This window comes from Netta rufina, assembly GCF_964035555.1.
Source record: "Netta rufina genome assembly, chromosome: 14".
Taxonomy (NCBI): domain Eukaryota; kingdom Metazoa; phylum Chordata; class Aves; order Anseriformes; family Anatidae; genus Netta; species Netta rufina.
Genome location: NC_140137.1, coordinates 13,646,278 through 13,671,547, shown reverse-complemented (window position 1 = coordinate 13,671,547; position 25,270 = coordinate 13,646,278). Strand labels below are relative to the sequence as shown.

General features: G+C 52.1%; 2 protein-coding genes across 3 annotated transcripts in view; one reads left to right on the top strand and one right to left on the bottom strand.

Annotated features, from left to right (window-relative positions):
• Positions 1-14,613, top strand: part of LARP1 (La ribonucleoprotein 1, translational regulator) — a 43,967-nt gene extending 29,354 nt beyond the window's left edge. For both annotated transcript variants that reach the window (XM_084295346.1, XM_084295345.1), the window contains exons 6-20: positions 619-750; positions 913-1,056; positions 1,813-1,975; positions 2,209-2,353; positions 2,575-2,749; positions 3,265-3,434; positions 3,598-3,957; positions 4,932-5,055; positions 5,613-5,818; positions 5,911-6,017; positions 6,398-6,549; positions 6,824-6,968; positions 7,109-7,218; positions 7,682-7,809; positions 8,852-14,613. In XM_084295346.1, coding sequence (XP_084151472.1) covers positions 619-750; positions 913-1,056; positions 1,813-1,975; positions 2,209-2,353; positions 2,575-2,749; positions 3,265-3,434; positions 3,598-3,957; positions 4,932-5,055; positions 5,613-5,818; positions 5,911-6,017; positions 6,398-6,549; positions 6,824-6,968; positions 7,109-7,218; positions 7,682-7,809; positions 8,852-9,073 — 2,483 coding nt within the window. In that variant the 3' untranslated portion in view covers positions 9,074-14,613. The remainder of the gene's footprint in view (positions 1-618; positions 751-912; positions 1,057-1,812; positions 1,976-2,208; positions 2,354-2,574; positions 2,750-3,264; positions 3,435-3,597; positions 3,958-4,931; positions 5,056-5,612; positions 5,819-5,910; positions 6,018-6,397; positions 6,550-6,823; positions 6,969-7,108; positions 7,219-7,681; positions 7,810-8,851) is intronic.
• An 836-nt stretch (positions 14,614-15,449) lies between these two features.
• FAXDC2 (fatty acid hydroxylase domain containing 2) lies at positions 15,450-23,283 on the bottom strand (the record flags this gene model as incomplete). Its single annotated transcript, XM_084295017.1, has 8 exons — positions 15,450-15,606; positions 16,767-16,933; positions 17,950-18,055; positions 18,760-18,965; positions 19,296-19,417; positions 20,158-20,261; positions 20,364-20,455; positions 23,236-23,283. 8 exons carry the CDS (start codon positions 23,281-23,283, stop codon positions 15,450-15,452), a joined length of 1,002 nt encoding a protein of 333 aa, XP_084151143.1.
• Positions 23,284-25,270: the final 1,987 nt, after the last annotated feature.

Below are 25,270 nucleotides of genomic sequence, written 5' to 3'. Positions count from 1 at the left end.
GCCTCCCTCTCTGCAGCCCAAAGCCAGCTGGAAGTGTCTGCTGCATACCCTATGGGCTCAGGGTTACGGTCTCAGTGCAGGGATAGCTGTGGTGGGAAGGTGTTTGCAGGTTTTAGCAGAGCCAAGTGCTGTTTCGGTGACTGGAGAGGCTCAGGCAGGTGCTGAGGGCTCGGATGGCTGCGTGGGGTGGCGATGAGTACGGGCCCAGTAGGTTCATCTGTGTTTGGGGAGCAGGGCAGCAGTGTCTGCCTTCTCGTGTGTGTTCCACAGTGGCACAGAAAAGCCTCTGGCTTTGGGTTGCATCACCTGTGGTTGACACTTGGGCTTGGTTTAGCCTGAGCTTCCTCGAGTGGAAGGGAGGGGAGGAAGGACGAGTGCTACAAAGCCACAGTGGAGTCTTGTACCGTGCTGCTCCAAGCCTGAGAGCCCCAGCTGGAGCCTTTCAGCATCCTCGTGGTGCCCCACGTACAGTTTTGGTGACAGCAAGGCCCTGAGGGATGTCCAAGGAAAGGTTTGGCCCTGCTGCTTCCCATACTGTGTGTGTGGAGGAAAGGGTCTGTGGGGTAGAAGCGTCCGCTTTCTGAATCTGTGTCACACCCAAATTCTGTCCTTTTGCAGGCAACAAACACAAGTGGGTCCCTTTGCAGATAGACATGAAGTCAGAGGTGCCTCGGGACAAAACGGCCTCGCGGAACAACCGGCAGAACGAGCAGCACAGGCACCCTTCCAACAACCGCGGCGAGCTGAAAGGTGGGCGCTCAGGCTGGGACCCCGCTCTCCTTCCCCGGCCACGGGGAGGGACCCAAACTTTTTTGTGCATCCAAAGAGCTCCGAGAGCAGCTGGCTTGATCCGGGGAGCTGCCTTCCCCCTTGTAACACCCCTCCTGCCTCTCTGTTCCCCGTCTGCTGCAGGCTGGCACCCGGACAACAAGCACGAGCGCAGCTGGCAGGACCACGATGAGACCTCCAGCGTGAAGAGCGAGGGGGGAGCCGTGCGAGGAGCCTTCCGCGGCCGAGGCAGGGGCCGTGGCAGGGGCCGGGGCCGCGGCAGAGGAGGTACTTGCTGTTTGTGCTGCCTTATGGCAGAGAGAGAGAGCAGGACACGTGCCGAAGCGTGCAGGGCTGTGCGTGTGAGCCGGGCTCTGAAGCAGGCTGGGAGGGCAGGGCGCTGCAGGGGGCAGAGCAGTGCTGAGGCAGGTCATCCCAGCTGGGCAGCGAGCTGCTGTTCCCTGGCCAAGGAGGGCTCTAGATGTGAGATCCCCCGCGAGGAGCTCCGTGCTGCTGCGGAGGCGGCATCCTGCTGAGCTGATTTTACTAACAGCAAATTATTCCTGTTAGTATTTTAATAAAGGCAAACGTCTTTCCATTACTCGGGCCAAGCTCCTCCACCTGTTTTCTGCCCTGTGCAGCGGTTAAAGCATGCTGGTGCTCTGCACGGGCTTTGTCACGTTGAGAGCCGAGCAGGAGGCGCTGCTTTTATGGGGAAGAGCGTCTGCAGCAGCGTTTGGTAGGGCTGTGCCTGTGCAAACCCTGACAGAGCTTCAGCGCAGAGCCTTGCCGTGTTATCTAGGCTAGCCAGGTGCCCTTGGATGAGAGGGTAAATGGCCTCCCTGCGTTATGGTGAGGCTGTGCGGGGATCCCTTCTGCAGCAAAGGCTGAGGGATGGGTCGGCAGTGCCCTGTTCTGTGCTGTCACGGGGACCCAGGGATGGTGCTGAGGGAGCTGTTGGTGCAGGAGCCTGGCCCCACGTAGCAGCTGGCAGGTCCTGGGCCCTGTGCTGACCGGGGGGCTTCCCTCGTTGCTGTTTTGCAGCGCACTTCGACTACCAGTATGGGTACCGGAAATTTGAGGGCTCGGACGGCTCCCGCACCCAGAAGTACGCAAGCAACATCACTTACTACTTCGACAACATCAGCAGCACCGAGCTCTACAGCGTGGACCAGGAACTGCTCAAGGACTACATCAAGCGCCAGATGTAAGCACCACCTCTCCTCATGGGGACGTTGTTTGGGGGGGGGGGGGGGGTTGTTCGCTGCCCTCCCTCGAGGCTGTGGCTGATCCCTGGGGCAGGGTTAGGGCTGAGGGGTGTTTGCTCTCTGCCATGGGCTGTCTCTGTTCAGCCTCGAGCAGGCGTGGGAGGGATTGTCCCCATGGGGGTGGCCCGAGGAAGGTAACTGGAGTGCCTCTCACTGTGTGTTGTCCGTGCAGAGAATATTACTTCAGCGTGGACAACCTGGAGCGAGATTTCTTCCTGCGCCGCAAGATGGACTCGGACGGCTTCCTGCCCATCACCCTGATTGCCAGCTTCCACCGGGTGCAGGCGCTCACCACTGACATCAGCCTCATCATCAAGGTGAGGGCAAGGACAGCTGAATTTCTGTCTTCTTTGGCTTCTTACTGTCCCTGTCTGAGAACTGTTTTCCAGCTGGGTCATGGGTGAGATCTGAGTGGCACTTTCCCTTGTCCTTCACCTGCTCCCTCCTCCTCCCAGACCACCTAGGGAGGAAAGGCTGGGGCTGAGCCTCTGCGGGCCAAAGCAGGGCCTTGAGTTAACTCGGTATCACTTCCTTGCAGGCCCTGAAGGACAGCAAGGTGGTGGAAATCGTGGACCAGAAGATCAGAAGAAAAGAGCAGCCAGAAAAATGGGCTCTGCCTGGCCCTCCCATGGCAGACTACACACAGACGGACTTCTCGCAGTTCATCAACTGCCCTGAGTTTGTGCCCCGGCAAAGCTTCCAGAAGGAGACAGGTGAGTGTAGGGGGAAGTGTGGGACCAGCGTTGGTGACACGGCTGATGGGAGAGACTGAGCCACGAGTGTTCCCCGAGTCAGGGCTCTGCCATTTCGTTTCAGGGTCTGGGCTTGAGAGGCCAAGCAGGGGATCTGTTTGGTGGTGTCGTAAGAGTTTGTTTTGGCAGGAGATCTGTTAGATCTGGTCTCACTGGCTCCAGGCTGTCACAGGAAGGTTTCCCTGGGAGCAACAAAGTCACCACCTGCTTTAGGGCTCTCTGCATTTCTGGGAAACCCACGCCCGCAGAGTTCTGTGGTCACCACCAGCATCACAGCCTTAACCAGAGTTTGTTTTTCTGCACTCTGGGGCAATGCGCTGGTAAGCAGGGCTGATCCTGCCTTGGCTGCTGGATGTTGACGTGTCCCACAAGCTGTGCTGTCAAAACAACCCCATCTAGGTTGGGTGCTTTAAGTATACAGCTCCCCAGGCTCTCTGCCTCCTCCTAAAACATCTCGTGGCTCTTCTCAACTCCAGAATCTGCTCCTGGCTCCCCGCGTCCTGCCAGCCCGGTGCCCACCAAGACGGAGGAGGTCAGTAACCTGAAGACGATGCCCAAGGGCCTGTCCGCCAGCCTGCCCGACCTGGATTCAGAGACGTGGATCGAAGTGAAGAAGAGGCCTCGGCCCTCTCCTGCCAGGCCCAAGGTGTGTAGCGGCTGTTGGGGTGGGGGCTGCCAGTTGTCTGAGTGACTTTAGCTGCAGGCAAGCAGCAGTTTTCACACAGCATGATGTCTATTGGTCATGGGAGCGATGTCCTGGTCTCTCCAGTCCCCACTCACTGCATCCCCATTGCCTCCCCCACCTACAGAAACCAGAGGAGTCGAAAACCCCGCAGCAGCAGAAGCAAAAGGACCAAGATGAACCCGAGGAGTTGGATTTCCTCTTCGACGAGGAGATGGAGCAGATGGACGGCCGCAAGAACACGTTCACCGACTGGTCAGACGAGGATTCGGATTATGAAATCGACGATCGGGATGTGAACAAGATCCTCATCGTGACGCAGACGCCTCCTTACCTGCGCCGGCATCCTGGCGGGGACCGGACTGGCAACCATACATCCAGGGCTAAAATGAGCTCAGAGCTGGCCAAGGTGATCAACGACGGGCTGTACTACTACGAGCAAGACCTGTGGACGGAGCAGTTTGAGCCAGAGTACTCGCAGATCAAGGTGAGGGCGGCTGATCCGGGGAATGGAGCTCGTGGCTCCTCGCAGGGAGCCTTGTGTGCAGCGCCTTGGCCTCGCTGGCAGCTCGGGGTGATAGAGCAGGTCCCAGCCTGAGCGTAGGGTAGAGCTCAGCTGGGATTAATCCTCTCGCAGAGCTCAGGATTCCTGGCTCCCAGTGTCATGCTCTGCTATGCGGAGGATAAATACAGCTCAGCAAAGTGCTGTAAGGCCGCAGCCAGTTAGACGAGGTGCTGGTAACGAGGTGACCTGGAAAATGTGCAGTCTGCCAGGGTCAGGGCTGTTGGAGACCAGCAGCTAGCGTGCGGGCAGTGCCAGCCTGCTGGAGGGAGCCGGCTGTCTGTAGTGCCCAGCTCTTGATGACACAGTCCCTTGAGACCTCGCTGACTGGGGATGTGTTCATTGACGACTGGGCCACGCTTGGCTCCTCGTCTTCCCCGGTTTTCTGCCAGTTTCCATAGACTTGGGCTTTTTATACAAAGCCCATCTGCTTCTCTGAAATACTCGAGTCCCAGGTTGGTGGCACTCGCAGTCAGGGACTTGCCTAGCCTGCAGTGACCGTGGTTATTTGGCCACGAGGTGGAATGGCCGGTGGGAGCTTCCAGCTGGGCTCCGTGTCCCCGTGTTGGTCCCTGGCACACTGCTGAAGCCGTGCTGCTCCTGGGGGTGGCTGACGCTGCGGGTACAAGGGGAACAAGTGAGCGGGGCTGCTGTGAGGGTGCTTCAGAGAAACGGGAGCCTGGGCCTAATGGGAGAAGCAAGCAGCTCGGATATGGTCCGTGCAGGGCCCTGTTGTGTGTCCACTGTTTCCTCTTAACCTCTGAGCAACGTGGCACCCTCCCGGGCACCCGGGCCCCGTTGCGGCTGTTGCACAAGCAGAGCAGTGGTCACGAAGAGCTGTTGAGATGAGGGGAGAAGAGGGCAGTTGGTTGCTTCATCGTCTTCCTCTTCCAATGCAGCAAGAGGTGGAGAACTTCAAGAAGGTGAACATGATCAGCAGGGAGCAGTTCGACACCCTGACCCCAGAGCCCCCCGTGGATCCAAACCAGGAGGTCCCTCCTGGCCCCCCCAGGTTCCAGCAAGGTAAGAGACAGCGGGACAAGAACAAGCAGGGCTGAATTTGTCTCCTCCTTCCTTCAACAGCAGCTGGGGGGAGGAAGGAAGCAGGGCCACAGGGTATTTCTGGGCAAGGGAACCATCCTTCCCAGAGCAGTGTTGTTGTCCCAGCTGAACATTTTGGAGTTCCAAAAGCAGGAGCGTCCCCACTGCATGAGGAAACTGGGGCACGCCTCCATGTAACACCAGGGATGTGACTTCCCTCTTGGACCCTCCCATCGCACTTCCCTCGCTGGGTTACCCGATCTGCTGGGCCTTGCTTGCCCCTGCGTGGGGCCTGGTGCCCAGGCGGAGCTGCTGGCCTGCCCTTCTCCTAGAAAATACTTTGCAGGGGCCCTGGAAGCTCAGATTTTGGGCTGTCTGGCCAGGCTGGTCACAGACTGGGTGTCAAGCTGCTTGTTGCAGGAGGGTTGGGATGTGCCCATGAGTTCCTGTCCCCCCCCCCAAAACTCCCGTTCCTTGGCTGTGGTGGTGCTCTTGTGCTCAGAGCTCCGTCTGACACGGCGGGGGGTTTATCCCTGCAGTACCCACAGACGCGCTGGCTAACAAGTTGTTTGGAGTCCCCGAACCTTCCACCATCGCCCGGTCTTTGCCTACAACCGTACCAGAATCACCCAACTACCGCAATGCCAGGACCCCCCGGACCCCTCGCACGCCGCAGCTGAAGGACCCGACCCAGACCCCCCGGTTCTACCCGGTGGTGAAGGAGGGCAGGACAATAGATGCCAAGGTGGGACCAGGGCTGGGAGGCTGGGGCTGGGAAGCTCCCAGGTGGGGCCTGGAGAGGCAGGGGACGCGTTCCTGATGCCCTTTGTCTTGCAGACCCCACGGAAGAGGAAGACGAGGCACAGCTCAAACCCCCCGATGGAGTGCCACGTGGGCTGGGTGATGGACTCACGGGAGCACAGGCCCCGAACCGCCTCTATCAGGTACTGGAGATAGGTCCCTCCACAACCCCGTGGCTCCTGAAACAAGAAAGGGAGGGAGCAGGGGAAGGAAGGGAAAGGGCAGCGTTTGGTCTAGCAGGGGAGATCTCCTGTTAGGCTCTAGACGGGGTTGGACCTGTTGTGTTCTTCCTGGAGGGAGCTGAGGGAAGTCTGAGGCTTTGCAATAACAGTAAGAAACTCGTTTGGGAACACTGGTTCCAGTCCTAATAGGATCCCCATTAGCTCAGGTCCCAAACCCAGAGCAGAAGCAGTCACAGGGAGCTGGTGGGAACAACAAAGGAGTGCAGCGGGGTGGAGCAGGATCCTGCTGTGCTGCTGGCTGGGTGCAAGGAAAGGGCTTGACTGGGGTCTTTTATGCACAGCTCCAGCCCCTCAGAGGGCACCCCAGCTGTCGGAAGCTACGGCTGCACCCCGCAGTCCCTGCCCAAGTTCCAACACCCTTCCCACGAGCTGCTCAAGGAGAACGGCTTCACGCAACACGTCTACCACAAGTACCGTCGGCGCTGCCTTAACGGTAGGTGTGGGATGCCGGCACCACTGGGTTTGGGGCCGGGTGCCTTTGATTTGCTGCGCTGGGGCGCAGGGTTTGGCAGCAGAGTTTGCACACAGAGGTAAATGGGGTCCTACAGGACAGCCCTGCTGGTAGCTCGTGTTTCCTCATTGCCTAGAAAAGCGAGCTGTGGCTCGGGGTGTCCAACAACAGGGGTTGGGTGTAGTCCCAGAGCCCTCCAGTGTGCGAGCCCCCGTGCACTGATCGGTTTTCTCATGAGTCCCTCTCCCCGAAACAGAGCGGAAACGACTGGGCATTGGTCAGTCCCAGGAGATGAACACGCTCTTCCGATTCTGGTCCTTCTTCCTACGAGATCACTTCAACAAGAAAATGTACGAGGAGTTCAAGCAGCTGGCTGTGGAGGATGGAAAGGAGGGATACAGGTAGGAGAGGAGGGACAGAGTGGCCTTTCCTGGGAGGGGAGTGAGGGAAAAGAGGTGTGGTTTGTTTTTTTGTGATACACAGCAGGACCCAGGTATCATGTGCACCAGTGTCTGAGCACCGCGTGTTCTCCCGTTCCCAGGTACGGTCTGGAGTGCCTTTTCAGATACTACAGCTATGGGCTGGAGAAGAAATTCCGGCCAGACATATTTAAGGACTTTCAAGAAGAGACCATCAAGGATTACGAAGCTGGTAAGTGCCTCCTTTGGCTTCTGCTGTGCCTAGCAGAGACGTAGCCTGGATGTGTGGCTGCCCCGTGCCTCCTTTCCTGGCTTTATGGCAGCCACGGAGTGCTGGGTGATGTGTGAAGTGACGGGCTGTCCCTCAGCATTGCTGGTGGTGAGAAATGCTCCTATGCAGAGCTCTGAGATGGAATGGGGGGTGTTCAGTGGCCTGAAGGCTCTTGGGGGTATGTATGGAGGTAGATAATGGAAAGCTGTGGCTTTCCCACAGCTCACCACGATCACCTACCCAGTCCCAGAGCCTGGGGACACCCCCATCGAGAGGGCTCCCAGTGCCTGTGTAGGTTGCTTTGCTCCAGGTTCTCTGCGTTGCCTTGGTTGTGCCAGCCAGTGGGACAGGAGGGCCTGTGGGGCGAGCAGTAAGCCTTGAGGAGAGAGCTCTGACTCCTGGTTTGATTTTCTCCCCCCTTCAGGTCAGCTCTACGGGCTGGAAAAGTTCTGGGCCTTCCTAAAATATTCCAAAGCCAAAAACCTGGACATCAACAGCAAACTGCAAGAATACCTCAGCAAGTTCAAGCGCCTCGAGGACTTCCGAGTGGACGTGAGTAGAAGCAGTGCCCGCACCACGCTGAAAGCCCCCACGAACACCCCGCAGCCCCTGCGAGGACAGAGGGCTTCAGGGGCCCGGTCCCCAGCAGTGCTGGCCAGGGGGTGGGTGACACCTAGTGTCGTGCCCCATCACTGCAGCTGGGCCAGGAACCAGCAGCCTCAGCTGAATCCTGTCATTCCTCAGCAGCTTCATCGCTGAGACAGCGATGTTCAGCCCTGCTTAGCCCCTGGGATTTCTTTTTTTCAAGCAGCCCTGCGTGGTTTCCTTTCCCCAGGGCCTTTCCCTGTGCCATGGCGGGGCAGTGAGTGAGGCTGGGCATGGCAGGGTTGTGCTGACGTTTCTGATCAGGTGCTGAGGCTCGCACAGCATCCATGGAGCACAGGGACATGAGCAGACAAGGGTGAAGGTTAGGAGAGGTGACAGATTGGGGCAGAAAACCATTCGGTGGGGGAAGGAGGATGCCTGTTGGTTGGGATGGAGCAGCAGAGCAGCATGTGCTGCCCGTGCTGACACACTGGGTCTCTTCCTGCTGCTCCTTGGGTGTTTCGGATGCTGCCTGAGCCATCGGTCACTGCTGCCTCGCTGTCTCTAAAGCAAAGCAGTTGAATATTCAAGGTCTGAATATTGCACATCCACTTCAGGGCAGCTCTCTGAGGAAAGGATGAGTGCATCTTCCCTGATGAGCTGGAGAGAGAGGAAGAAAGCGAGCCTTAATGGCTTGAGTGAAGCCAGCCTCGTGCAGACTTTGGCTCCCAGACTTCTGGATCGTGCCCCTTTTGTGGAGGAGGGAGGTGCCTAAGAGCAAGGTGTCCCCCTTGTGCTTTCTTGGAAGGCTGGCTGCCAGCAAATCTGGCAGTGGGAGATGTGGAGAGGAGGGGCAGCTGTCCTAGTCCTGTGTGCGTGGGGCGGGTACGCGTGATCCCTGTGGGCCAGAGAGGCTGCAGACAGGCTTCCAGCAGGGCTGCCTTCTAATCCGGGGGGAGGAAATGCGTTCGGAGGCGGCTGTGCTGATACCGGGGTGCTTCCATTCCAGCCACCCATGGGAGAGGAAGGTGGACACAAGAGATACCCGACGACATCGGGGGGAGACGGCAGGAAGCGCTACCCATCCCAGTCTTCCAGCAAAACGGTCAGCCAGTGCCCAGCCAGCCAAGCCCACGCCTCGCCCAGCCAGCCTGCACAAGAGGATGCCAAAAACCTGAGCCAGCAAGTCCCTGCCCCTGCAGCCGCAGAATTGCAGACAGTGGGGAAGTAGAGGGGCTGCAGCTTTGGCTTCCCTCGGGGAGACGGGGTGGGGTGGTGGGGGACTGGCTCAGAGAAGGGGAGCCCCGAGGGGTGGGACAGGAAGGGAGTTGGAATGTGGGTGCCCAGGAATAGGCTGCTGGGGAGAAATTTCAACGCACACGATTTTTTTTTCTCTTGTGGCTGGAAAGCAAAGACGATCCGCATCTAAAACACCGTTTTGCTATTACAAACCTGACCAGAGCCAGACCTACCCCCACCAGGCCCACCCTCTGCTTTTCTTTACCGCCCCCCTTCCCTCTCGTGCACACACTCATGTCTTAGTGTCTTTAAAAAAACAAAAACAAATGTTCTGGCTGGGTTGGAAAGGGGAGATTTTTTTATTATTATATATATATATCAAGTTTTAAATTATTGCTAGAAGTTTGTCCAGATTTACCAAAACAATTCTGCTCTCTGCGGCCCCGACGACTCCCCTCTGTGTCCCCCCCCTCGGACCGCTGGCAGCCCGATCAGGAAGCTCGGAGGAGCGAGGTTCCCCGCCGGGGACCGAAGCCGCAGCGCGTCGTGGTGCTGCGGAGCCTCTGATCTCCGTGACCCCGCCGGCGGCTCCCCTTCCACGCACGGCGCTGCCTCGGGACCGACCACCGCAGAAGGAACGCGTCCTCTTCGTCCTCCCCGTCCCTCCTCCTCCTCCTCCTCCCTGGTGTCTTCGTCTCCATCCTTCCCCGGGGTCTGGCTCTCCCTCCGCCCGCCTCTCCCTTCCATCACGGACGTTTTGAAGCAACCAAAGGACCTTTGCCAAGGATGGGTTTGTTCTGACTCCTTCCTGCGAGGATGGCTTGGGGGGGCCAGCAGGCGCCTGGACTCGAGCCTGCATGGACAGTGCGCCTCCCCGGGGCTGCTCGTCGCACGCAAAGACAGGACTTTGCCGAAGGAGGCTTTCTCTTCCTTTTCCCTTGGAAAAATGAAACAACCAAGAAAAAAAAAACAAACACATAACCCCCCCCTAAAACAACAAAAAAAAAACTTTGAAAAGACACATCTCCCTTTGCTTTCTTCCTTGGAAATATTAATTGAAGAAAAAAAAAAAAACACAAAACAAACAAAAAAAAACACAAAAAAATACAAAAAAGAAAAAAGAAAACAACAACAAAAAAAAAAACAAAACAAAAAAAAAGTTGCCTTACGGTGGAGCTGGAACAGGGAGGCTCGCTGGCTTCCTGCACCCCGGGGTGCGCTGGGTGCTCTCCCCGCCCGCCCAGAGACTCCTCACGGCCCCGCTGCCGAGCTTCCCCGCGGCCTCTCCTCCGCCCCGCACTCGCTCGGACCTCGCTCAGCTGCACCCTGCTGTGGAGAACCATCCCCGCTGGCCCTGCTCCTGCAGGGGAAGGTGCTGAGGGCTGTCAAACCCAAGACTTGTGCTCGGGCCGTAGCTGAAGCCGCTCTGTTGTGTATATACCGTTGTAGCATCCTCCCCGCCACGGTGACTGCGTTCGGGGCCTCGCTCAGTCTCCTGCGGGCAGCCTCGGGGGGCGAGCAGGGACATCCAGCGGGCACCCTGGGGACTCCTTGCCCTGTCTGTAGCCTGATGAATGGCGCGGCTCCTGTGGCTGGGGCGCTGCTAGTGGGACTCGCTGCGGGGACCTCTTGCCTGGGGTTCATCGCACGTCTCGTCTCAGTGGGAGGCTGCGCTGAGCCCTCCGAGGGCTGTGACAACGCCCTGCTGCTGCCCCTTGCTCGGCTGAGGCGAGGGGGTGCTCACAGAGCTGCTGCACCGTGTCCTGGGCTCCTCCGTGCGGCACCAGGGGGGATTCGGCCGGCAAATCCCTCCCGAGCTGCGCTCCCCTGAAAGCGCGTGGCTGAGGGGGCGAGTTCCAGGGTGAAATCTGTGCCCAGGGTCCAGAAGCAGCGCTGGGAGGTTGTGTGCCTGCTGTGAGGGTGGAAGCCCCTCTTCAGCGAGCTGTGCTGGCCTCGCTGCTGCTGCTGTGCTGTCTCCTGGGTTGGGATGTGTGCTTTGCAGCTGGCTCGGTTGTGGCTCCGGCATGCTGGCCTCATGTACCACGAGCGTGCTTCTGTGCGTGGGGGCTACTGGAAGATGCAGCTCGTCGCGTTACCCTCGGCAAAATCCAAAGCTGGTAACGAACAGCATCTTCCTCGAGTATCCGCTCCATACGGTGCTGCAGCTGGTAGCTGGAGGAAGGAGTCATCCCTCCAGGGCTGCCTCCGTACGGCTGCGGGGCTGGTGGACAAGAGCAGCCGGGAGCTGGGAGCAGAACTTGGGGTGCTGAGCATGAGCACGTTGGCCAGAGCGGCCAGCGGGGAGCCGGAGGTCAGGGGTGGCTGCGGATGCTGGCTGGGCCCTGTTATCACCTTCCCGAACTGCCTCTGCACCGAGCAGGTGGGAAGGGAGAGGAGCGGGGCTGGGCCGCGGGGAGCAGCTTCGTGACCTGCTGCTAGTAACTGAAAGCACAGCTTGGGTTTGAGCGAGGCTGGGTAGCTGCTACTTCGCCATTTCCTCCTAGTGTGATCCCGTTCTGGTCCGTCTGCCCCTACCACGCCATCCCGCGGCTCGGTACCGCTCGGAGGCCCCGTTCAGGGCACGAAGGTGCCCAAGCCATCGGCGTGCTCCGAATCCGCAGCAGCGCTCTGGGGGCTCGGAGCGGTACCCGGCCCGGGCTGGCGAGTAATGTCTGTACAGCGCTGCGGCCTTGACTGTTACCTCCAAATTTCTCTTCTCTTGTGAGCCGGAGTCAGATCTCTCACGTTACGGACCTGGCAGGGTTCGGCCCTGATTTGGGAAGGAGGCACCTCGGAGGCTGAAGCCGGGGGTTGGCTGAGGGCGTTGGAGATGTTTTGCTGGTTGTTGGCAAGTGGAAGCGGGTTCGAATGTGCCACAGGTGGTCCTTGCTGCTGTGTTCCCTGTATTCCTCTCGTTGGTGCGTGTTCTCTTTGGAAGCCAGTGGTCTGCTTTTGAGCAGCAAACGAAATAGGAAAGGAGGAGAAGCGAGCTCCTGCTGCGGAGCTCTGCCTTGTGGAGCAGGCTGGGGAATTGCCGGGGTGGTAGAGAAGGCTAAGGAACGTCCCAGAGAATTTCCCAAATCCTGAATTGATTTTAAATTATTCTTCCTTTAATTTCAAAGGCCGAGACTGTGTAGTCTAGGCACAGAAGACCTTTCTCCCCCCCTCATAGTCAGTGGTTTGTTGCATCAGTGTGGCTGAGGGCCCTGGGGAGCGCCTGTCGGCGCTGCCGGCCGGGTTTGTGTGCCAGCGGCCTGGGTGAGCGTCCACGTGCTGCCGTGCGCCTCGCTCTGCCCTCTGTGGGACAGCAGCGACTGCAGGGAGCCACAGGGAGATGGAAAGAAGGGAAAGAAGCAGCCCCAGGCGGCTGTAGCTGGCTCCCGGGGCAGCAGGGCCTGCAGGCCGCCACCGAGCAGGGCTGCGGTGCCTGCCGGGCCCAGCCCCACACAGGGCTGGCTCTGTGAGCCCCATGGCACGTGGACACCTCATGGGGCCAGGACTGCTGTGGTGTGGTCAGGGCCCAGCTGTGGGGCTGCAGAGGTGTTTGGCCTCCCTCACAAAACGTGCTGGTGCCACACATCAGGCAGCACACGCCGCTTGCCGCACTGCGCCCCCAGGGAAGGCGGGCAGCTGTCCGGAGAGGGGTTTGCTTTCGAGGAAGCTTTGCCCTCCAGCTGAGGAAGGAGTTTGGCCTTGCTTTTAGCTTGGATGCTTCGCCACAATCATATTTCATGATTATTATTATTTTTTTTTTTTAATTTTAATGGCCTGGGTGATCAGGCACGCTTATTGCCGGGACTGCAACGCCGCTTGTGGTGGCAGCACCAGGCTGGTACCCAGCCCCCAGCATGGCTGGAGGGAGCCCTGGCTGCTGGTGCAAAGTTTGGGGCAGCCAGGGGAGCGTGTCCTGTCTCCCCCTGGCTGCTGTGTGAGCCCTCTCCTCACTGAGGTCCTGTACATCCACCCCCCTTCGGGGCCCAGGCACCTGGGACAGGTCCAGACCTCTGGCACGGGTCAGTGGAGGAGGTGGGCGGTGTGTTTCAGAGGAGGCTTCGTTGCTTAGCCACGCTCATTTGAAAAAGGAAAAAAAAATAATAATAATGCTGCTGATGCTCCATTTGCTTGTCTGTCCTGCTCCCTGCTGTGTCCCTCGGACCCCTCCCCGTCAGCAGCCTTGCCCTGCAGCCCCTGGGTTCCCTCGAGTTTTGGCAACTGCTCGTTTTGCTTCGGCCAGGTCGCCCGGGGTGAGGCGTTAACCTCGGTGTCCTGCCACGTGTCTGCGCGCTCAGCATCGTGGTGCGGAGGGGGCCTTTTAGCTGTTAATGCCTTTCCAGTTATTTTAACAAAAGGAAAAAAAAAAAAAAAAAAAAAGGAAAAAAAAAAGGAAAACTGTAAATGTAGCAAGCTGTGTTTGCAATGCTTCTTTTCTCCTGTCTCTCCTCTGAGACTGGTTATGTCACTTTGTCACTGTTTTGAAATGGATGCTAGGCTCTTCTTCAGAGAGGGTTGCTACACTTGATGTTAAATGCCTCACTGACTTACTTTTTTTTTTTCCTCTAAATGAAAATTCTCATCTCAGTGGCGTGGAGTGGGTGGATGGATGGAGGGCAGTGTTTCAATGAGTAGTTTACAGTTTCACTTTCTGCAGACACTTGAACATAGGACCGATGTATCTGTGACAAGCACATCCCCTCGGTGGGAAGCTCCAGAAGAGTGTGGACTGGCCCGGGCGTCAGCCACCCCCTTGCAGTGTTTGGGCTAACCCCAAAGTCCCCCTGCTGTCCCTCTGGCTCCCTCTCCTGTCCCCATCTCTACCACGTCAGCCCCACACGTGGGCTGGCAGGGACGGTGACACCCATGCCGGGATGGGGTTTGGCAGCCCTTGGTCCCCCCCGAGCTTCATGTGCCTGCAGGGACGGCAGCCATCCCGCTCCCCCTTCCTCTCCCAGCCTGGCCCGCTCCCGTTGGGGTTGGAAATCCTCAGATCTGTGACTCGGAAGCAAGCGCTGGTGGCGGTGTGCTCCGAGCTGCTCGGGCGGTGTGGGTTAGAGCTCGGCCTCCGATAGCTCGCCTGGAGCAACAGGGGTGATGGTTCGATGTGCTGGCCCTTCTCAAACTGTGTGTGTCCCAACCTCAGCCTTCTGTTCCCAAAACTAGAAAGTGTGTGCAACCTTCTTCAGCTGCATTTATCGTAGAGACAAACTTAAAATGACTCATCACAGACCATTTATCACTTGGGAGGAAAATCTTGTTAATATGGCCCGCTGTACATGATCCATCTTCTGTCGATAGTACATAATCTTTGACCCATGTGCTAGGATCATCATCACATATAAAAGGAAAAGAGACAAATGTAAAATACTTGAATGAGAGCTTGTATTATAACATTAATATTATTCAGAGTATCTGCTTTCTAGGCTGATGTGATTCATTATTCTAGTAATGCTTTAGTCCTTTGTAATTTGTGGTAATTATGCTTTTTCCTTTTTAATACAAAAAAAAATGTATAAAAATAAAAACTTCAAAAGACAATGCAGTCTGGGCTGTCTGTTCTGCTAACTGATGTGCCCTCCCCAGAGGGCTGTGGGTTGGACGGACGGGCTGGGTCGATGCAGGTGCAGTTGAAGGAACTGGAGGAGGGTGGAGGAAGAGACTTGGCTTCCATGGGCTGACAGCAGGTAAGTGCAGAGCAGGTCAGCTCTACAAAAAACTTTGCAGCATATCTTGATTTTTATTGTATAGGTACTTGTGGATCTGCATAAAGGGGTGAGTGCTGTTCGTGTTGGTTTGTGGAGTGGCCATGAGGATGAGACAGCCCTGACCTCAGATGCACTTCTATCTTGCATAATGAAAGACTGCTGAGGGCAAATCAGGCCTGTGTGCGTAAGGTAGTATTTCTAGAGCCATGGCTTCACTGACTTTTTGTAAGGCCCACATGCAAGGCCGTCTGAGGTTGGGTAACACTAAGTCTCAGAGGAACAGTGGTTGTAATTCCTACAGTATGTAGCCGTAGTGATCTTCCTGGTATGTCCACACAATGCTGCTGAAAGAGGCCAAAATGTGATCTGTATTATAACCTTAATGAGGATTCAGTAACCCCCAAAATCATGTGGCTTATGTGCAGGCGGCTAAAACCAAGAAACAATACAAGTTTAAAAATAGCTTTCTAGAGCAGTTTTTTCACGCTTTAGGTAGAAAATAACAGGCGGTGACTGTGGTCATCTCAAGTCGCATGTTTCAGTTCAGTTTTGGGAACTGTTACTCGTGCCCAGTAACTTGTTTCCCAATTAAGGTACTATTTGGCATGAATTGTCCCCAGCTCTCCTTGTTGCTGGGCTCTGCAAGAATGCAGGCTGCAGGGTTGGAGGTCACTCTGCCCTCTTGGGTGTCTCCGGGATGCTTTCTGAGAGAGGTGTGAGGCTGAGGAGGATCCTGTGCCTCTCGTAGGCTTTGGTTTGTCTGAACACCGTGTCTGTTCCGTGCAGATAATCCAGTACTCCCAGGACACCATAACACTGGTTGAACCTGGAAACCAAACAGAATAAACAGCACTGGAAGTTACTGAGGTTACCTTGCCCGTCCTATTTATCTTCTTTCAGGGCCCTGATAAGCCATCCGTGTGATTGCTGCTGCTGTACCAGTTTCCCTTGCAGCCCTAATGAAACCTGGGTGAAACCTATGCAGCTCCCCTCCTGCTGCTTCGTTATCCAGGTACGGTGACGCCGAACAACAGCCATCCCTGGCCACAGCAGCTCGGAGCTGTGGGAGCAGTGGGGCAGCCACCTCGCCATGTCTGTGCATCCAGCCCAGGCTGCCCAGAGACGTGGAGCTGACGCGCTTCCAGCACTGCAGATGCTGGCACAGCTCTGCCCAGACAGCAGCTGAGCTCTGCGGCGATCCGTGTCCTGACATGAGCCGAGCTGCAGAGGAAATGACTGGTAACAAGAACTGGCTCCATGTTCTGGGTGTTGCCCTGCGCTTAGGTTGCAACAGAACGATCCCCATTTTCTATTTCTGCAGGAGAAGCAAATTGCGTTCGAAGAAGTACGGCAGATGGGGACAACTCTTCCACGATTTTGGTATGTATCCCTGAACAACCTACTGAAACGATACTCCTGTGTAAAAGGGGGCTGGGAGTCTTTGCCAGGAAGGGTTAATTGAGATTGTTTGTGCAAGGTGTTATCTGAGCACTGTTGCTAATCCCTGTGTATAGGAAAGGGACAGACAGGGAGGCTCCTGCAGCAGATTTGGTTTTGCTATGTGATTTGTCCTTGCTGCCTTGAATCCAGATCATATGCGGTGTCTTCTGAGCTTCCAGGAAGAGCCTTGCAGAGAACTGTCTGCACTTGTGCTGGGGGAAGTCCAGCACTGTCTGCTTCCCTCCCATGTCACTTTGGGAAACCTGAACCATGCAGCCTCAGCTGTGTGTTTGTGCTTTGGAGGTCTCCAAGTCAGCTGATGGAGAAGCATAGAAGTCAGCGAGGTGGCTGGCAGTCGGGTGGGAAGTCAGCAGGAACCCGGTGAGACCAAAGCTCTGTTTAACTGCTCTGAGAACTGATTTTGGTCTGCCAGCAGGTGAGCTGCACAGGCTTCTCTGCTTATACACAAATCATGCTCCAAAAGGAGCTTTGCCTGTCGGCAGTGACAGGGCGCAGGAAGGAGGGGGAAGGGGAGCGGGGACCTACTTGAGGTGGTGGAAGTCGTGGAACTCCGGCGACGGCAGGAAGGGCAGGTGGTAGCCGCAGTGCGAAATGCTGGTTGTTACAAGAGCAAGGGAGAACCACGCTGCGATTGAAACAATGTGGGACCCCATGATCATCGGGCCAGTCATGACAGGCAGCGTGTTGGAGAGCTGGAAATGAGAAGCAAACTGCCTTGTTAATGGGTCCACAACAAGCAGGTTCTCGCCTAGGAGCCAAATTGTTTCGCTGGGGTGCATTAGTTCTCTGCAAACAGCACAAAGGGCATATCCCTCTGCAAACATCTTGCTAAAAGTACATACTTAGCACCAAAGAAATAATTTTGCTCTGAGCCAACTGAGTTTTACTCACTCTGAAACATAGTCACAGTACAAGCTCCCCAAACTAGTAGTAAAACTTGGACATGAGAGCAAACTAGGGGGGTGAGGGCAGCATGGTTCTAGTACCTCACCCTGGAGTCAGAGGTGAGAATTTCAGCAGCTTCTTGGAAAAAAGCTGAAGCTGCTCTAGGGAAACCTAGCTGTAAAGGGGCACTGGCCTATGGACGTTAGCAGACAAGAGTAGTGGTGTGATGATCCCAGGTGCAGCACTTCATTGTGTCCTACCAGTGCTACTGGTAGCTGCTATGGCCCAGATGAGGCTTACTGCACGGATGGGGCTCAGCTTGACTCCTGGATTTAACAAGCTCCTCTGCTACCCAAAGGCTGCCAGTTAGGGAGATTCACAGAGCTGGAGCTGCAGCCCAGTCCTGTTATTAACAGGAGGTGGTATTTAGAGGTATTTAGAGGAATCTTCTGAAGGCGGGATGCGTTTTTGTGAGAAGTCTTGGCTGGAGCAAGGCTGGGAGACACTCAAGGGGGGTTTGCAAGCACTGATTCCAGCCACCAGCATGAAAATAATGACAGAATTGAGTCCATGCAGTAACCTAGCCTGTGTAAATGTTACGTTTCTTGCTGAAAGCACAGTCTGTGCTCCCAGCTCTTTCTCTATTCTTAAAGCTAATAGAGTCTGGTATAAACAGGCACTGCAATACTTCCACAGCCAGGCTTCTTCTCAGAAAGAAGATTCTAAGGAAGCATTTGATTTTTGTCTCTTACCACTCCTCTTCCTCCCATGGAACTCACACTCCATGCAGGAAGTGGAAGGTGACCATGAGGAGATCACTTACTATGTGCTCTAACGGGTGAGCGTAAATGGAGACCACGCCAATGGGGGCTGTCCATTCGTGGTGCTTCTTGTGAATGTGCTTGTACAGGAGGGGAAGATGAACAAGTCTAAGTAGAGAAAACAGAAATGTAGGTTTTGAGCCCCCTGAGAAAGGAACATAGAGTAATGTAACAACTTTTCCTCGGGCCGGTCTCATGTCTCCTCTTGAAAATGGATTTTAGAACAGCTGGGAATGAGTGCAGCACTCCTGGCTTCTCTCTTTCTTCATCATTAAGTCTTTGTTCAATGGATTCAATGTCTGTTGGTTGATGTTGAACTTAGGTTCAAGTACATCCCATAAATCCAAGTCTCTGAAAGACTGATTCACTCAAACCTTCCCCTTAGGGGAAGACTCACTATATTTTTTGCTGTTTTGACTTTTCCTACTGGCAACTATTAGAGAAAGAATAGTAAATGGCCCTCCTTTTTTTTTTTTTTTTTTTTTTTTTTTTGTGCCTTTGTCCAAATGCTTTTTTTTTTAACAGCTTTTGTATAAAGCTGTTTAGTTTATTCCTGAATCTCTAACCTGTTCCACATTTGTAGTTTTTATCCGTTTCTGCTTACTGTAGCAGCATTGCAGCAGCCAAGCCTCATGTAGTATGGATGTTCCCTAGTATAGGAATTTATAAGTAAGCTCCAGGACCTGAGTTTTCCATACAAATACAAGGTTGTTGGAAGAGGGTGGCCTAGGACTATTGCTGTTTCAAGAGAGGGGTATAACCTTAAAGGCAGAGGGACAAACCACCGAGTCCCGTTCCAGTGCTCAGCTCACCTGTGTGAATAATAGAAGAGAATTTCCTCAGTTACGGTAAAGATGCTCAGCTCGACAAGAAACCACTGGAAGGTGGGTAATTCCTCGCTGAAGGTGTTGCCCCACCATTTCATGACATGGAACATGGGCACAAGCATGGGCAAGGAGATAAAGAACTGATTAAATAGCGCTGTGTAGATGGCTTGTCGCAATTTTTTTGTGTCCACCTGCAAAAAAGAAGTCAGGATTTGAGGCTACATCAGAAGCACTGGGTCCTTGATTAGGGACAATAAAGAGCTTTTAGATTTATAGGATGTTTTTGTATTAGTTAGTTTAGGGGTCAACTTTTTAACAAGCAATCTATCAAGATCTGATCCGTAGCCTAATTACAAGAACATTTTTCCCCTCTGCAGTGGATATACAAGACTCATCTTGACTCTCCTTGAATCCTATCTGGTTGGAAGAGAAAAGCATAACTGGTTCTTCTCCCCTCTCCTAACCTAAGAGACTCCAGGAAGTGTTTAGCCAGCAGAAGACGCACAGTGACAATTACTTACAGGATCATTCTTGCCCAGCTGAATGCGATACCGAGTAATGAAAGTTGGCTTTCCTGTTACATCAGCCACCATAAGGATTCCATTGAAGCACCAGAAGGCAAGGGCAGGAACCAACGCAGCCCCTGTGACATGAGGAGAGGTCAGAGATGTGTGAATACATTGAGAGCTGTGGCTAAATCAGAAAAGAGATACAATGGATTAGTATCCAGAGGACCTTGCTTGGACCTAAGTATACCAGGTGCATAATCCCTGCCCTGTGATGCTTTTAAATGGAATATGGGTAGGTTCTGGCACCCAAGTAAGATCTAGGGAATGGTGAGGAGGTTAAACTGCGCAAATGCCCCATAGGCTAAAACCTGCCACAACACGCTAAGAAAAGATTTTTCTAGGAGGTTGGGGAACCTCTGTCACGCATTATTTTTAAATACACATTGGATAAGATCAAGTTGATTCCTAGGACCTTGCAACATCCCTACCGAGCCTGTTCACCAACTGCTAATCACAGACAGAGTAGGGTTGTACACTACGGCGAGCGTAAAATTTACTAATTTAACTTTAATTTTCAGTAATTAGTTCTACTGAGTCATTCATTTCTCACAGGAGCAGAGAGTATGTTTACACAGGGAAGCTGTTCTGTACTTTCAGAAGCAGCAAAAAGATCAGGTTTTTAATCCCTGTAGTAGGTCTAATGAGGAGCCACTCCAGAGGCGGCACCGTTGCACTGTCACTTACAGCTGGCTTTGAAGCCTATGTGTGCTTTTCAGCAGGGAAAGCGGGCAGTTTGGGATGGAACATCCATGTCCCATTTTAAATACAATACGTGCCCTTGTACAGCAAAGGGTTGTTAATCTGAGTAACTCACCAAAGAGGAAGAGTGACCATTCGTTTCCCTCGAACAGGTTGTAAAGATTTAGCCATGCTGTTTGCCAGAAATTGCCTGAAGTCTCCCAGATCTTCTGTACATACCTGTGGGAGTAAGTGTTGTTAGTGACTTATCTTTTCACAATCTGCTTATCCCCTCTCCACAGAAATGCTTCTCCTCAAGCCCCTTTGTTCTAACAATCTCACCAAGAAGCAGAGTTCACGAAGGCAGTGAATATGAGCAGGCCTGTACCAAGGACCATGGCAGAGGTCTTCACGGCGTCCCAGAGCTTCTCTTCCTGTGAGCAAGCAACAAGAGTAATTAAGTATGTGCTGCGGGGCCCCGTCCTAGGCTTTCTTGTATTTGAAATGCATGAGTTAGAGGTGGTCCTATGATGGTCTGTTTTGCTTTACAGATTCTAAAGAATGCGGTAACCAGGCTGTTCTGGGATAGTGTGTGTAACTGGGGGGGAGAGTTCACCCACATCCACCTGATGTCTTCACAGAGCCCTGAAGTGTCACTGACGTGGAATTTCTCTGGTGTAATCAAAGGGAGAGGATGGGCCACTGATCTTTCCCTCCCCATTTTTATTGGGTATATTTCTGAGTACCTGGAGGACTGTAATATAAAGGGCTTCTGGATAACTCAGAACAGTAGCAATGGAAGACCTGGGGGTAAGGAACCGTGCTCCATCTCAACATCTCCCTCACTCTGCCAGTTTATTCTCCCTCCCAGTATCCAATACGCTATCCTCCAGCAGTAATGAAGAACTGTTATGGTCAGGTGATCTGATTAATAGCTCCAGTTAATTCAGAACCACTTCTCTCAACTTTTTTCTTACCTTTGAAGAGTGCTTCTGAAGAAGCTTAGCCTTTTTTTTTTTTCCCCTCTAACTGTAACAGAGGTCTAACAGAGGATAATACTTTGCCTTGCAGATACAGCCCATCACAGATACAATTTGATTCTAGTACTGGGAGTACAACTTGTCTAGAAGGTACCATGTGTGATTTGTACAGAATAACTGCCCTATAACAAGAAGTTAAAATACACAACTTCACAGAAGTATGAAGTTCACTACATTCCTGTTCTCAGTCATGGAAGTGTTACCTACTAAACAAATATCCCCGTGTACAGCATAATGGCACCTGTGGTGTTAACAGGACTCCTAGGACAGTAAGGATTTTAACCACACAAAACAATCAGACCAGTGTGACTTTTTGATTCTAGGAATAAGAATATTCAAAAAGCAGTATTTGATATATTTGAACAATTAAATATGCAAAAATGATTATCAATTATACGACAAATATATAATTAACTGTCTTAACATAGCCCAGATTGGTTGTGCAGTTCAGAAATCTTAGTTTGAGTTTTCTTGGGTGAATACATGTTATATTTATCTGCAGGATGATTTAAAAAGAAATTATAATTCTAAAATACTATAGCATAATAACCAGCTAGTGTTTTGTTCTGTCCTTCCTGTTTTTTTTTTTAACTGTGTTGTTTAGCTGCAAAAGCAGACTGGAGTAAAAATAGCATGATTCATAGTTGCTGTCCTGTTTGTCTCCTGTCAAAGAGGCCAAACGAGAGACAGCTCACTAATGCATACTAATGCATGTTGAATGCAGGTGTGTGTAGGGCAATGCAATACAGGGAAACCCTCTCGACATAGCTTTCAGTGTGAAGAGTTTTTTTAAGATTCTGTAACAGCTACAGAATATTAATCATTGCCCAGAACTTGTCAGCAGTGTTTATCTGTCCCAGGACAGAACTTTGCTCATTAGCACTGAAACTTTCCTCATTAAAACAAACATTTGTTCCTATCGTTTCAGTTTTTATCACATTAGCAACTGGGGAGAAAGTAATTTACAGGACTCTTGCCCTACAGCTTCATGTTTGTGAACCCTGTAGGCTTGTATTTGAAGCAATACATTCAGTTGCCAGCGTTATGGCTAGGTGTACTCAACTGAAAATGCAAGGCTGGTGAAAGAGCCATCTATTCCAGCTTCAGATAGTACATGCTCAATTTTGGTCGGCAGGTTTGCCCTCAAGTTTCAGACTTCCAGTTGTATCCATGTTACGCCTAATGTATACTGATATAAGAAAAGAATTTCTTAATATTTAAACCCTGGCATACCATTTAGGTATTCTTTAGAAAGAAATATTAAAAGCTATAAACGTTTCTGAGCCTTTTAACAGAATTGTATCCTTTAAATCCTTCTTTTTCATAGGATGACAAAAGAATACACCAAAGAAAAACTTTGAAGTCAGAATTTTTAGTTAGACCAAATAATATTTCAGATTCTTTAGCATCCTCCAGCCAGAAGATCTCAAATCATTTCAAATATTGATAACTTCTAATACACATCAGAGACCACGTATGCCCTGCTTTAAGACAGCAGCCACAGCTCTGCACTCTAAGCAATTTTAAAAGCCATTTGGACAGAAACTGTCTTGTTTTGAGACTGTGCTTTTATTGCACGTGAGGAAGTAATTACGTGAATGAAGCCCACACAGTATAATTACATGAGCTGTAGAAGCAGAGAAGTTTACATTAAAAAAAAATCTTGTTCATCAGGTCCAAGTGCTAACACCCTGTTTCTCTTCATGCCAGCGGCTCCGGCACAGCGGTTTCCAAATTCTGCTCCACTGATTGCCTGAGACGTTGGCCTTAAAGGGCTTGTACAAGGTGACAAATTCCTTAAGTGCAGAGCAGGGTTGCTGCCTGCAAGGTAAAAGAGAAGGAGGTGCACCAGCTGGGAAAGACTGCTCAGCTGGCCCACCACGCTGGGCCTGGTTAGGTAGCAGAGCTGCTGGCTACAGCAGAGGGTTGTGGTCTCCTGCCATACAAGCAGAGGTAACAGGCCCTTCACCACATAGTGCTGTAGCCACAGTGCACTGGAAGTGAAAAAATGTGAAAATGTTGCTGTAGTGATGAGCAATAAACTCCTAGTTGTGTTAAAGCGATTGGAGTGTTGATATCTGTCTGTCACTTCTCTTAGGAGGTTATTCAACACATCCAGCTTTCCAAAGCACCTGCATAACACTTCCTTTAAAAGGTGAACTTTGAGTCTTTACCTGTTTCTGCTGTGCAGCCATGGTGGAGTATCCAGAGTCTGTCTTCATCTGAAATAAGAAGTGATACAAGTGAACTTTGTACAGCTGGAGGGTGGAAGAACACAATGCTGACCGTAGCAAATCACTTCAAGCTCAATTGCAAAACTGTACAATAGTTACCCTCTATGCTCTGTCCCTCCTTCATTTTTGTCCATGGCACAAAACCGAGCTCTTTAAGTCTTACAGCCCCCACACCTCCCGTATTTCCCGATGTGTATTAGTATTTTATGAACAGAACACATCAAGTCTAATAGTGTAAGTGACAGCTTACTGAGGACTGCAGAATTTAATCTATTTTGCTTTTCATAGTTGGAAGAATATTCAAACACAGGCACACTGTGTTACCTAAGGTAACAAAGGAAAGTGGAGAGAAGATACAAAGGCATCTGTCTAAGGTACAATGAAAATCAGAAAATGATTCATTAGACAGATGATATTCTATTACCTTTACGATGATAGCAGGCCTCCTGGGAGCGCTCCTCTTGCAGCTTGTCAGAAAGGGGGAATGCACTGCCAAAAAGAAACCATCATAGGAGCAGAGGGATTAGTGATAGCTTTCAGGGTACAGTCTTCCAAATGCAGTTCTGTTTATTTACAAGCATTTCCAGCTTTGTTTCCCTACAACATGCTAGTGTGCAGGTCAATGGGCAGGAGACAGAAAAATTGGACACTTTCTTCCTGCTTGGGTTCCTGCTTACTCATGGACAGAAAAAGGTGAGGCCTTTTCTGCTTACTACTGATGTTAAACAGTTCTGGGAAGACAAAAGAAATCAGACAAAAAGTGATTTGACACTGGAAACCACAAGCCCCAACTCCCAGCCCTCTATGTCAACACTAGGGTTGCAAATACTCCAAGGGGAAATGCTAATTTTTGGTAGCAACCTTAAAACAAACAACTTCATGTTGTCTCCCTTTGCCAATAAATAAAAAAAAAATAAATAAATGGGTGAGAGGTGCTATTGCTTAAAATCAGAATGCGTTAGGGAAGTCCCCATGTCCTAGTACATCTTGTCATTCCCCAGATCGAGAGCTCCTCTATTAGACTTTGTGAGCTACTAGAGCCAGACTGTGAGATCTTTTTTGTATGTTTTTTCCCCATTATATCTAGTTTCCCAGCCACAATCTTACTAATAAAATATCGTGGGACTCTAACATATCTGATGCAGAATGCCTAAGAGTTACAGTAACAAGCAACCTGCTAGTCTGAATAGAGCAGGGTAAATAATTTGCCACCGGACAAACTGAGCTTATCTTCATTTGCAAAGACCTCCTGATCATGATGAAGCAGTCTGTTATGCAATGTGCAGTGTGTTCCCATCTTGTCACACAGGTCCTCTCGGTGCAGGTGTGCCTGCTGTCTCTATGAAAACACTGCTAATAGTTGTAATAAGTCAAATAATCCATTACTTCTTGGGCACCTTGCTCTATTCCAGACCCTGTTTTAACACTCATTATTCTTCAAGGATGCTCTACCTCACTACTTAAAATCACAACATCAGTTGGAAATAACTTCTGGACCCCTTGGTCCAACCCCTTGCTCAGTATGGGGCCAAGTCCAAAGTTAGATCAGGTTGTTTGGAGCCTTGAACTGTTGACCTTTGAGTACATACACGGAGATGTTACAGCTTCTCCAAGAAATGTGTTGTAGTGTTTGTAGTGTTACCTTTACTGTCATTTTTTTCCTAATATCTCATCAGAATTTCCCCTGTTATAACTTGCATCCCTCGTCCTTTTGCTGTTCACCTCCCTGTCTTCCCTACAACCACCCAGCAGGGAGCTGAAAACAGCATCACTGAATTATTCTGCTACAGCAGTACAGAAAATAGTATTGGCTGTAGTTATCTGTGATAAAAGAGATTATTCTACTCCTAGATAATCTCATAATAGACGTTAGATCTTAGAGAGGTGGATATCTCAGTTACTATTTGCAGCACCATACAGCAGTGCTGATTCAATCCCTGCTGAATCTTTGCATGTCAAAGGCTAAAGAGCAGAG